Source organism: Vipera berus (assembly GCF_964194415.1).
Source record: "Vipera berus genome assembly, chromosome: 2".
Taxonomy (NCBI): Eukaryota; Metazoa; Chordata; class Lepidosauria; order Squamata; family Viperidae; genus Vipera; species Vipera berus.
The window spans coordinates 208,611,409-208,623,776 of record NC_138203.1 but is presented as its reverse complement, the minus strand read 5'-3'; the positions used below and the strand labels follow the sequence as shown (position 1 = coordinate 208,623,776).

The following is a 12,368-nucleotide window of genomic DNA, read 5'->3' as shown; positions in this document are numbered from 1 at the left end:
GCCTTGGAAAGATTATAAATTCCATTGTACTCACAAACAGACTTGTGTCTGACATTGCCTTGGTCTTACTCAAAAAGCAGGAGCAATGCTGTTCTGATTGTCCATATTGACAGTTTCCACTGCATTAAAAAGGGTGGCAATACCTATGGATTGTGAAACCTTTTAACAAATCTTCAGTTATTAAAACTGAAAAATACTACTTTCTGAAAAGGAGTATTCAAAATATAAGGAGCAGATTGGGAAAGGCCTCATTTCTGTGCTTTTAATTTGTCATTTAAAAAAAATATGGGGAACTGAAGTTGTTAAATGGTGCTCCAGATGTTTTTATCCTTCAGCTGTCTGAAGTACTTGCACTCCCAGTTTGTTTTATAAGTAGGGTCAATCAACATTGCTGCCTAGATAAAGGGCATGATTCATTGTCATTATTTTTCTTTATTCTTCCCATCTAGGGTTTTTTTTTCTAGTCCAGTCCACTTATCCAGTTTTGTATCTAATGATTGGAATTGCCCAGGTGTTAATTGCCTTGATGATATTTCCTCCATTTATTATTCAGCATGAAAATGTTACAGCACACGGGACACTGGATCAAAGCAGGCTTGATTAGCAAAGATGCTGAAAATAGCTGTATGAACATTAATTGAAAGTCATTCACACATACACAAACTCAAAGCAGAGTTTTGATCTAAACAAAAACATTTTATCTTAGAGATAACCCCAGTATATTTCACTTCCTAAAGTGAAAACTAAATAAATGTTTTGCATTTCAAAATATGTATTAGATGCTACCTCAATACTCCGCAACTAGGCTTCCAGAAGTTCTTTTGGTGCCAGGCTACCACGAACTCTGAAGGCCAGATAAAGGTGGGGAAAAATATGCTTCTGGGGAATTAAAGTTCACCGGTCCTTTCCAAGTAGAGCAGACATGTCAAACACAAGGCCCGGGGGCCACATCCGGCCTGCGAAGTGGTTTCATGTGGCCCCCGAAGCCATCCTGGAAACAGTGAGGGAACGGTCCCCGCTGCCTTGGCCCTGGCCCAGAGACCCTCCAGATCTGTCCCACTCCTGCCCAGGCCCCCATAGGCATCCTTGATGCCAATGATGTAGAGCTGGCCACGCCCACCCAGTAGGCCATACGCACTCCAGCTGCGCCCACCCAGTAGGCCACGCCCACCCTGGCCATACCCACCCACCCCCCCGAGGGCAACCACAATTCTGATGTGGCCCTCAATGAAATTGAGTTTGACACCCCTGAAGTAGAGTCTCAAGGTCAGGTCCTTGGGAACCGAGCACAGCTGCATTCCTCAGGAGACCGTTTTAAAAACATTTCTTTTAAATTTGATTTTGTTTTGTTTTGATGAGCTATGGAACATCCAAAGCATTCTGATGGAGTCAGATGAGAGGATGAGTTGAGAGTTTTGTTCCAAGATTTTTTTTTCATTCCTTGCAGATCCTTAATTCTTGACTAAAACTTCTGTTAATGGATATTATGAGTAGAGGATGCATGAAAGCTACTTGCCTAAAGAGCAATAACACTGACTTATATACAGCTCCATAGTGCTTTACAACATTTGCTGGGTGGTTTACAAATGTCAGTACTATATATTGTCCCCAATAAACTGGTTCTTCATTTTACTGACCTCGGAAGAATGGAAGGCTGAATCAACCTTGAGCCCCATCAGGATCGAACTCCAGGCTGTGGGCAGAATTTGTCTGCAATACTGCACTTTAACCACTGCGCCACCAGATCTCCTAAATTTCTATGCTTGCTCAGTTACACGTAAGCATACTTTTATGACCTATTTCATTCCAAAACACCACCCTGAGTGTAGGTTGGACAGAGCTTCCAGGACTGAATGTGGATTTGAACTTTGGTTTCTCCAGTCCTGCTCCAGCAACCACTACACCATCCTGAGTTTTCACTGTCTAAAGAACTGGAGCACACATTTGCCTGAAATATTCTTATATGCCAAGCAGGAATACCTTGTATTGCAATTCTGTCAGTGTGTGTCTTGTCACAGGTTTGTTGCTTTATTTAAATTGTGAACAGTTAATAAGAACAGCTGCCTTGATTTTGTGTAGCTTTTAGTTCAGATACCATGTTGAGGAATAGCCAGTGCATGTTTGTTATTACTTTATTTATCTTAAGTATTATAAATTATAAGCAATATGGAAAAAAAACCAAAGTCAGTGTGGAATCTTATAATACAGTAAAAAAACTGAATTTATTGAATGAAACATCCACTAAAATATACCCTTCAGTTACAGCATTATCATACATAACATCACCTGTGTCTCCTACAGAGTACACCCAATGTACATAGTGGCTTGCTGTACACACATGTAGGCACAAATAAATAAACATTGACTGCTTCGATAGACACACAAACAGACATCGTTTTCTCTTTTCAAAGTCACTCCTTGTGGAAACATTTGAGGATAATTGCATGCATTTCCTAAATTTAGGTTACCCAAAATATTTTTGATTAATTCTGCACCATATTTAAAATATGTGTCACCAAGCTACCCTAAAAGGAGCAACAGTATATCCAACTGAAGGCAAAAGTCCAAAGTGGTAAATTAAGAGTAACCTTAAGGAATTGGAAACTGTTCTCAAAGCTCTGTACAAACATTAGCTGGGGCTTTCATCTAGTCTCCAAATATGTAGTGTCCCAATTTCTTAGATGTATGCATTGATCTCAATGCCTTCCATGTGGTCCCCTTTGGAAATCAGTTTTGGGAACTTTGATAGTCATAAACATTTGGGGAATACCAAAGCTCTGTTTGGATTTTGCACATATCTAGTTTCACAAGTGCAGTCACTTCTTTTACAAATAAATAAAACTAAAGTAAGGAGACCTGATTGACACTGAAATGCCCTTTTAACCACTATCAGAGACAGACCAGACCAGATGACCGAAGATAACTTATGGAGACAGACATCAGAAATGTTTACTTCAAATCCCATAATTACCGACTCAGTATGAGATCTGAGGAGGACTAGGATGGAGGAGGACTACATTACAGACACAACTAGACAACAGATCAAAAAACTCTTAAGATGTAATTATACAGAACAAATGCTGTAGCTTTATCCTTCTGTGAGGACTACTGGAAGCAAGAGTAATTCAAAACCGCCTCTTTCTGTGCTGTGCAAGAAAATACAAATAGGCCACAGTTTATTCTAAAGGGAACGAAAAAGAAACTGTAAAAGATAATTGTACGCAGGCAATTTTAACATATATAGGCAGACAAGGCCATCAGCCACAATGCCAAGGATATAGGTTATAATTAGCAGTAATGTCTGATGTAGATTTTTTTCATTAAAATCCTGCCTGGAAAAAGTGTTCATTCTCTAGAAGTCAAGAAGAAATAATATTCCCACAGAGAAGAATGCTTCACATAGTGTTCCGTCAGAATACAAAGTTTTATAGAACCATAAATTACAGACATATTAAGGCATCAATTGAGATATAAGCGAACAAATTCATTTCACACAGTGGCTGTGATGAATATAACTAATAGCCAAACCTGGACACGCAGGGACTAGCAGAATGCTATCAATGCAATATTATGGGACGATCAACTTTTCAAATAATGGAAGATCTACAAATCAGTAAATGTTAAAATCCTGCATTTTCTATGGAGGTTATATTTAACATCTACCAAATTGGTCTTAATGGCACTTGCTATTGAAAAGTGGGGTAATCCCAAAGTTAAAAAGCCAGTATCAAATGCAATAATGTTTCTTTGCAACTTCATTAAGTTCCCTTGTTTTTCTACTTTCTGCATCCATTCAGCTTTTGTTTCAGTAAAATGGATGTGCTAAATGTTCACATAATCACTTATAACAGTTCAAGATGCTACAACTGCAAGAGTGCACAGGCATAACCTTTTCAACTCTACTGTTTGAAATAATTACAAAGTCAAAATATCAGTTTATTTTTTTTAAGTTAGAAATGTGTCATTACTACTCAAGGAGAGAAGCAACCTAGAACTAAGAAGAAATTTCCTGACAGAACAATTAATCAGTGGAACAACTTGCTGCCAGAAGTTGTGAATGCTCCAACACTACAAGCTTTTAAGAAGAGACTGGACAACCATTTGTCTGAAATGGTATAAGGTTTCCTGTCTAAGTAGGAACTAGAGGTCCCTTCCAACTCTGTTATTCTATTCTATTCTACATTTAAATTTTATTTCATCTTGACTACTCTGGCTACCTGGCAAAGGTTCTAGTTAATCATGGTAAAAACTTTCAATACCATTAATCTGCAGGGTTCTGCTCATGACTTAATGTCCTAGGTTCACAGGTAAAATTTAAAGCAGTTTTAATTTACATTTCACCATTATGTTGCCAAGACCAGAATATTGAATATTTGTCTATTTTCTCACATGCTTTACTATATAGGGACAGAAATATAAACCCCAAGTATATTCCAGAGTTAATGAGACATCTATAGCTTCAGAAAAATGAGAAAGGGGATAGGAAGCTAACTCACAATATATTTAATTATTGCACCAACCATATAGCAATGCATAAAAAGTAGATAATTCATTACAATGATATTTAAAACCAGACTACAAAACCTTTCCAAAATAATTCATAAATTCTACATTTCAATATCTATTCAAAGTGTTAAAAAAGGATTTAGGTGCCATATCTAAAGAGTGATAATTCCTCGTTCTCTTCTTCATCCTGTGTGGCTATTCATGAAAAAAGTTAAAGATACAACCTAATCATGATTACTGGAAGAGATAAACAATGATATGCATCCCATCTTCCTTTTTTAAAGTCATAACCCAAAAGAAATAAGCCCTACTGAATTCAGGGAGCACAAATTGCTTCCAGGTAAATTGCATTTTAATTATAATTTAAAGTCTACAGTCAAATTCAGATCCCTTGGCTAATTAGATAAATGCAGAAGAAACCACAATTCAAGCCACATGTATGATTGTTTTAGAAAACAAAAATGGTAGTATCAAATACTTAATAATGCCATGAAGCAGCTGAAATCTTAGGAAGAAAAAAATTGAAAATAACCTTAGTGTAAACTATTCAATTTCAAAACTGTTCCTGAAAACAGAGTTCCTGAGAACAAAGGCAAATAATATAAAATAGGATGTGTATTGCACTTTTAATATAAGAATCTCAATGTGCCTGCTCAATCAATCTATTTATCTATTTTGATTGGCTAGCTTTTCAGGGTCTCTTATATGTGAAATAAGAAAACCGTGAAAGTTGGGCCCATGAATTTAACCTATGTACATATGCTAATTGGCTACAACTGTTAAGTAATTCTCAAAGTGTTTCCATAATACAGAAGCAAAATAATTCAGAAGTGGGTGAGGGGTGACATGATAGCAGTGTTCCAATATCTCAGGGGCTGCCACAAAGAAGAGGGAGTCAAGCTATTCTCCAAAGCACCTGAAAGCAGGACAAGAAGCAATGGATGGAAACTAGTCAAGGAGAGAAGCAACCTAGAACTAAGGAGAAACTTCCTGACAGTTAGAACAATTAACCAGTGGAACAACCTGCCTCCAGAGGAGGTGAATGCACCAACACTGGACGTTTTTAAGAAGAGACTGGACAGCCATTTGCCTGAAATGGTATAGGGTTTCCTGCCTGAGCAGGGGGTTGGACTAGATGACCTCCAAGGTCCCTTCCAACTTATTATTATTATTATTATGCATCTGACTCACCTTATGTTTTTTATAGTGCATATACATATACTCATGTGAAATTATTGTTTACATGAAATTGGATTATAATCATGACATTCAGGGCATAGCTTTTCTAATTTTTCAAAATGTATGCTTAGTGAATATACCTTGAAGCTACAACAAAGCAAAAGATTACAACAGATAATTGGTTTACAATATCCTATTGTTTCCACAACTATAAAAAAACTTTAAAAACACTTTTCAATCCCCTATCCAGCTCATACATGTAACTTTTCCCCCACAGCATTTTGATATGAACCCTGCTATAGAGTCAGATTGGCACAGTGCTGGATTTAGCAATATAAACCTTATTTCCCTTTTTTATATGCAGTCCAATTGGTGTTGCCTGAGAATTATACATTAGGCAGCTTGATACTATTTTTAGTTTTCAGTGTTATTACCAATAGACACAAAACTTCATGATATAGGAGCATTAATTTACTACATCTGTTTTTAATATTACACACTGAGTTTCATTTGCACCTCCCTCTACTGTGCTAGCTATCATTTTCAAGCTATATTTCGCCTTTCATGCAACTATCCAAAAGGAGGAATTTATTTTATAAATGAGACATAATAGTTTCTAAATTGGTAGCATGAAGTAGTTTAAAACAGGAACAATGAAAATAAAAATGAACTGGTAACATGATGGTCAAAGGACTTCATAAAAATGATCTGGTGCAGAATATTAGGATTCTTAATTCTCCCCACATTCACTGCTCTTGATCGAGAAATCTAGCAAAATCCAAGATGCTTGCAAGACATTCAATTTCTTCCAGGTAAAGATAATCATAACAGAGCACCCTTTTTTTTAAAAAAAAAAAGACGTCTCCTAAATCAACCCCATACAAAAAAAGAAGCATAAATAAATAAGAGCCCCTTTTTTTAACCATAGCCTTATCTATTTAATCTATAAAATAAATAGATTTGGAAAGCAAGGAGGAGCCCCAGGTTTCTGCAGTTGCTATGAAGAACCTCAAGATCCATCCGAACTGCAGATAACTTCTCAAAGTGAAAGAGATTACAGCATCATGGTAAAGCAGTGGTGGCATTGGACACAGTTGGTACAATCAGTTCATAGAGAGATTCATATGTCCCCACAACAAAGCCAGTAATACCGAAGAGGCTGATGAGAATGTTTTTGGCCAGGATGAGCGGATGCAGGCCTTCCGAATAATAGGTGAAGATCTCCAAGAGGGGCGGGATAATAAGGGCTAGAGCACTGCTGCTCACCGAGCCTACCAGAGCTATGACAATGTCCAAGCGAGGAATCAGTATTGCGAGGGCACCTGAGGGATAGGAAAGGAATAAAAGAAATAAAAGCTTTGTCAGGGAAGATGCCTGCTGAAGAGCAAGCAGCTGAGGTAGTTAGCCTTTCTTTACTGTAACTTCAAATGAAGTAAACATCATTTTAATTTCAGAGTAGGTTTTTAGTCTGTAATAAACTCTTCTGGCAAAACAGAAAGGGACGTGAAGTTAACAGACGCACTGAATCATGACAAAATGTGCCATCAGTATGTACACTCTTCAAGCTCAGAGGTGGGATTTGTAAACAGCTCGGAATGAATTCTCGAATCTAGCAACAATATTATTTATTCCAAATATCTGTACAAAGCTATTGCACTAGTCAGGTGTCCGCAGATGTTTTGAGGCAATGAATGCCTTTTGGAATTCTGAGACCATGACCTGAGTGTCATGTGGGGTGACCCTCTATTCATGAGGTGGCCACCATATTGGGCAAGTCACATCACCACAACAACCTAAGAGAATTTTTCACATATCTGCCTTTTTTTTAGCAACTAAGACACTGCAGATCAATCCTGCAGCTCACTTTTATCCTTTTGATGTAGGTGTAGAGCAGGGGTGGGGAATGATGGCCCTTTTATGCCTTGTGGACTTCAACTCCCAGAATTCCTGCGCCAACCATGCTGACACAGGAATTCTGGGAGCTGAAGTCCATAAGTCATAAAGGGGCCATGGTTCTCCACCTCTGGTGTAAGGGGTGTATTTTCTCACCAAACAAAAGCACTGCCTGAACTCAGTCTCCATTTTTATTTTCTGTAGAGCCCAGTAATTTTCTTAGCAATATCTTTACCACAATAAAGCATCCCTTGGGCTAAATCTCTACCTGCCAAGTGAAAAGAAAACTCTCACCACTCACATGTTATGCAGACCAGGAATACTCTCAGCAGCAGTTTGCAGCATAATCTCCAGCGTTCAGGGACCTTGGAAGCAGCCACAGGAATTATTATTTCTGCAGGGACATAGAACTGCAGAGCATAAGTGAAGAAGATTCCGAGGGAGTAGAGCAGCTTGACAGACTGGTACAACCTGCAAAAATGAGGCAAGAGGCAACCATTAAATCCACTCAGCTTTCTGGTGAAAAACCAAATAAAAAATTGAAGTCAGTGCAGTGACTACACCATTTGAAAATGTTTGTGCTCCCTAATCCAGAGACCACTAGGGAAATCTGGCTCATGAGTAAAGAGACAAACTAAAAGTAAGTCAGTCTCTCTTGAGGAAAGAAAGTGTTGTTCCTGAACCAGGGCTTTGGATATTGTAGAAAGCCACAAGGCCAGGTCCAATAGCCTTGTAGCAAAGCAACATGTCAAAGGAATATCCTTTGAAAAATTGCCTGTCCCTGATACGACAACTGCTAAAGTACCTGTTCAAAATTACTTATGACTTCATGAGTTTTTAAAGGCACGGATTCCTGTTTAAAACTGAGCACTCACTCAGCGATGCAACAAGTTTTATTTCAAAGCCTTCTTTTTTCAAATAGTGAGAAATTTCTGATGTCATCCGAAATCAAACTCCTTATATGCCATCATGAGACAGATAGCTGATAGCTGATTGCATCATTATTATAAAATTAGAGGCCAGTGCTAACTAAATGTTGTTGGAAGATATATTGCTAGAGTTGATGGGACTGAGTTTAATAAAGGACATAGTTGCCCATTCCTGGATTATCAAAATTATTGTAAATTTGAGTTTTGAAAATAATATAGCATGTATTTTTTAAAAAAATATTTAAAAAATCAACACATGAATATAGGCTCTCTCTCCTATGGAATTAATTCTGTTTATCTTTAGTGATCACAAAAAATAAACAGAAAGAACTGGGACCTAAAATACATTTTTTAATCCCAAGTACAGTTCTGCAACATTGTTTTTCTTGGATACCCTCTATATATTGTCGCACTATATCTCGTACCTCCTTACTGAAATTTTGACATGGAAATATGTTCTGTCAGTTTTGATGACATATTAAAACTAGGAATTTTTATTAGAAATGGATAAAAATGGGAAAAATGATTCAATCATCTCCATACAATAATAAGTTATGAATTGGGAGAACCTGGTGGTGTGATTGGAGTAGAAGAAGGGAGAATGAATTTTTCATGGCTTTCATCAGAATTAGAAATGGGAGAATGAGTTATGGGAGTTAAGACTAGACAATTTTATTATCATCAGTGACAAATTTTCCAAGGAGGTATTCTAAGCCAATGTGATGATGTCCTACATGTGGCAATATCAGTGGTGAGATTCAGTTGATTCGCACCACTTCGGCAGAACCGGTAGCTAATTTTTTGTTGCCCAGGCCCAGAATGGACTTCCAGAAGCAGCATCCATACAGAGAACCGGTTGTTCACATATTTGAATCCCACCACTAGGCAATATGTTTAGTCAGCTAATGTAAGTAGTTCTTGGTTCCTAGGATCATGAATGAGAATGTGATAACCTAAGAGATAACTCAATTACAGGGGACAGCTGCTCTGCATTCTCAAATGTTTCTGTGGCAGTACTGGTCTTTCTCCTAGTACAAAATGCACTGTTTGAAGCATGCTTGAATGAGTTCAAAGTATGCAAAATTTGGAACACAGAGAAACATGGATTGATATAAGAGATGGTGGCCATGAGAAAGAATGAAGATGTTTACATGAGACAGAAAGTGACTGAGACTACACTCTAAGAGCCTTCCTACAAAGGAAGCACCTTTGCAAATTGTTTTTACTTCTCGGCATCCACCTCTGCAATTCCATTCTTGCTCATTCAGGAGTAGCCTGTAGTTCGACCTTCTCTCTGCCTGGTAACAAAAGCTTCCCAGTTCAACTCACCAGCAGTTGGGGAGATTGAGAGTGATGCTGGGCTGGATGTTAGCTCCAAAGCGCAAATATCCTAGTGTTCCCAAGCTGAGGTAGAACGTGGTGACAATTGCCATTCCCACATACAGAATAATGTGAAAGTGCTGAGGGTTCTTCATTTTGTTTTCTAGAGGGAGCACCTTGGAGGGAAAAAAAGCCCCAAATATTCAGTGAATATCATTTTACTCCCCTAATTAACCTAACCTCTTCACCATAGACCAGGGCATGCTTAGCATTTGGTCTTCTTAATGAATCTTGTGAGTATCAGGACTTCAATTTCAGTGAAAACTAATTGGGGAAGTTTGAGTCAATCGCTGGCTCTCAGCCTGATTGACCTCTCAAAGTTTTTATTTTGAGGAAAATTGAACTGGCTTAGTTCCTAATACTTCATTAGATATTCCAGACCACTTCAGTCACATCTGACAGGTTTGCACTCACAAGCATTTGTTCTCAGTCTTGCTTTGAATCCTCAGAAATTATCCTTCTGATCCTCAAAGCAAGAAAACAAAAGAGTACAAAATAATTGAAGTCAGTGCATAGGCTGAGGCCTAATAAGCATTTGATAGGGCTCTACTCTTGTTTTCATTTCTTGAATGCATGACATAATCAAACAAAATGTCTCATAATAGCAACAATCATTCAAGAAAAAAAATTACTGCTATGGAAAATTGGATCTACAAATTAAAGATAAAAGATAAACATGACTAGGCCAGAAAGAAGGAAAAAGGAACAGAATGGATCAAACATTTCCATGTTTATTCTAGTACATCAAACTAGATATGTTCAAAAGATTAGAGCTATATAAGATAAGATCACTCATGTACATCATTATGTTGCATTTTAATTAGAGTTCTAAATAAGAGCTCTAAGTTAGAAAACTCCACATAAAACAGTGTTTGGTCCCAGAACAGCTGTGAGCCATTATCAAGTCAGGTACAAACTGGTCACATGCTGCCATACAAAGATTGTCATTCAAATATAGACAAAAATAGGTAACAGATTTTTGGTCTTGTCATAGGTTCAAAGTCTTGAAGACTAAACATGTCTGGCTGCAAAGAGACAGATGTGCTAAATGCCACCTGAGAATCTACTAGAACTAAGTTATTTTTCAGTTCCTAGCAAAACAAGATTCCAAGCCATGAGTGTCCAACCCTGGCAACTTTAAGGCCTTTGGACTTCAGCTCCCAGAATCGCTGGCTGGGGAATTCTGGGAATTGAAGTCCAAAGGTCTTAAAGTTGCCAACGTTGGATAGCCCTGTTTTAAACTAGGCAAGACTTACCACTCCAATGCCTTCAAAGGCAAAGATGGCTGTACCAAAAAAGAGAGGCATTGTCTTCCAGGCAGCTACCATAGGCAGATGGCTAGGATTTGGAATGTCCTAAAAAGAAGAAAAGCAGATGATCTGTAGAAGGAAGCAGTTGCAATCGAGGAAACTCTCTTATATGGAATCAAACCAACAGAATCCTCCCCACTCAGATTTTCTACACCAGTCTTTTCAACCTTAATATCCTTATTTCCTAGAATTACCATTCCCAGAGCTCATAAAAACCTTGTTGGCTACCACCTTGTGGAACTGCAACCCAAACTTGATAATTTCTTGCTTCACTGTGCCTGTATTCTGCCGAATTTACAAAACCCTCTGGGCAATTATGCAGTTATAACATTTTTTTTAAAAAACTAGAAATACATACTCTGCTAAGGAAAAATACAAAATGTAGGTAAAGTACTATAAACTGCCCAGAGAAATGAGCAGCATATAAATTTAATATATAAATAAAGAATAAATAAAATAAACCGCTGCAGAGATGGCAGTTAAATCAAAATGATGTCAAAACTGAAAGAATGTCTCTTACAGGATAGCTTTACACTGATTAGTAGCTACTATACAAGTTCTCAGGCAACAGTTTTCCTCTGCTATATGTAGAAGTGATAGAAACTCAACTACTTCTACTCTTTCCCTGACTTCTCCTTAAAAAGGTGTTGGGTTTAAAAACATTACTACCTATGAATCTCCTAGATCACTAAAAACAAAAGAATACAATGCTCAGGTGGTCTTCCACCAGCTACCAAAACTTTTCTTACTCGACTCTTCCCTCATTAAATGAAATGCTGTCCCTCAGATACAAAAATCTACCAGTAAGAAATAATTCACTTGTCTCACTTGTATGTGAGAGAATCAAATCTCTTTGTGGAGTTATTTTTCATTCTATCCACAAAACAAAGCATATTATTGTTTCATGGGCTGGGCTTGGCCCACTCTATCTCTTCACATATGACATTTGCTCCTTCAATTCTGCCATTCATAACCTCTCAGAAGTATTCAACCCTTCCCGACCCAGAGCCCTTCACTCATTTGTATGTACCATTCTGATGATCCCTCCTCTGTCCTTTCAAATTGTTCTTCCAGGTAACTTTTCTTCTAACGTTTTTGTCATAATTATTATATTTCACCCGCCCAACTAAAATAAAACTTAAAACACTTGCGATGTACGGTGATAATGCCT

At 37.8% G+C, this 12,368-nt stretch overlaps 1 protein-coding gene across 3 annotated transcripts in view; it reads right to left on the bottom strand.

Annotated features, from left to right (window-relative positions):
* Positions 1 to 12,368, bottom strand: part of LOC308663912 (proton-coupled amino acid transporter 1-like) — a 43,508-nt gene that overhangs the window by 6,272 nt on the left and 24,868 nt on the right. For 2 of the 3 annotated variants that reach the window (XM_081320715.1, XM_081320713.1), the window contains exons 8-11: positions 11,144 to 11,242; positions 9,837 to 10,003; positions 7,880 to 8,049; positions 2,193 to 7,007 (exon numbers count right to left, since the gene is read on the bottom strand). In XM_081320715.1, coding sequence (XP_081176841.1) covers positions 6,748 to 7,007; positions 7,880 to 8,049; positions 9,837 to 10,003; positions 11,144 to 11,242 — 696 coding nt within the window. In that variant the 3' untranslated portion in view covers positions 2,193 to 6,747. Of the gene's footprint in view, positions 1 to 2,192; positions 7,008 to 7,879; positions 8,050 to 9,836; positions 10,004 to 11,143; positions 11,243 to 12,368 lie in introns of those variants that run through there. The other variant, XM_081320714.1, reaches the window with a different exon arrangement.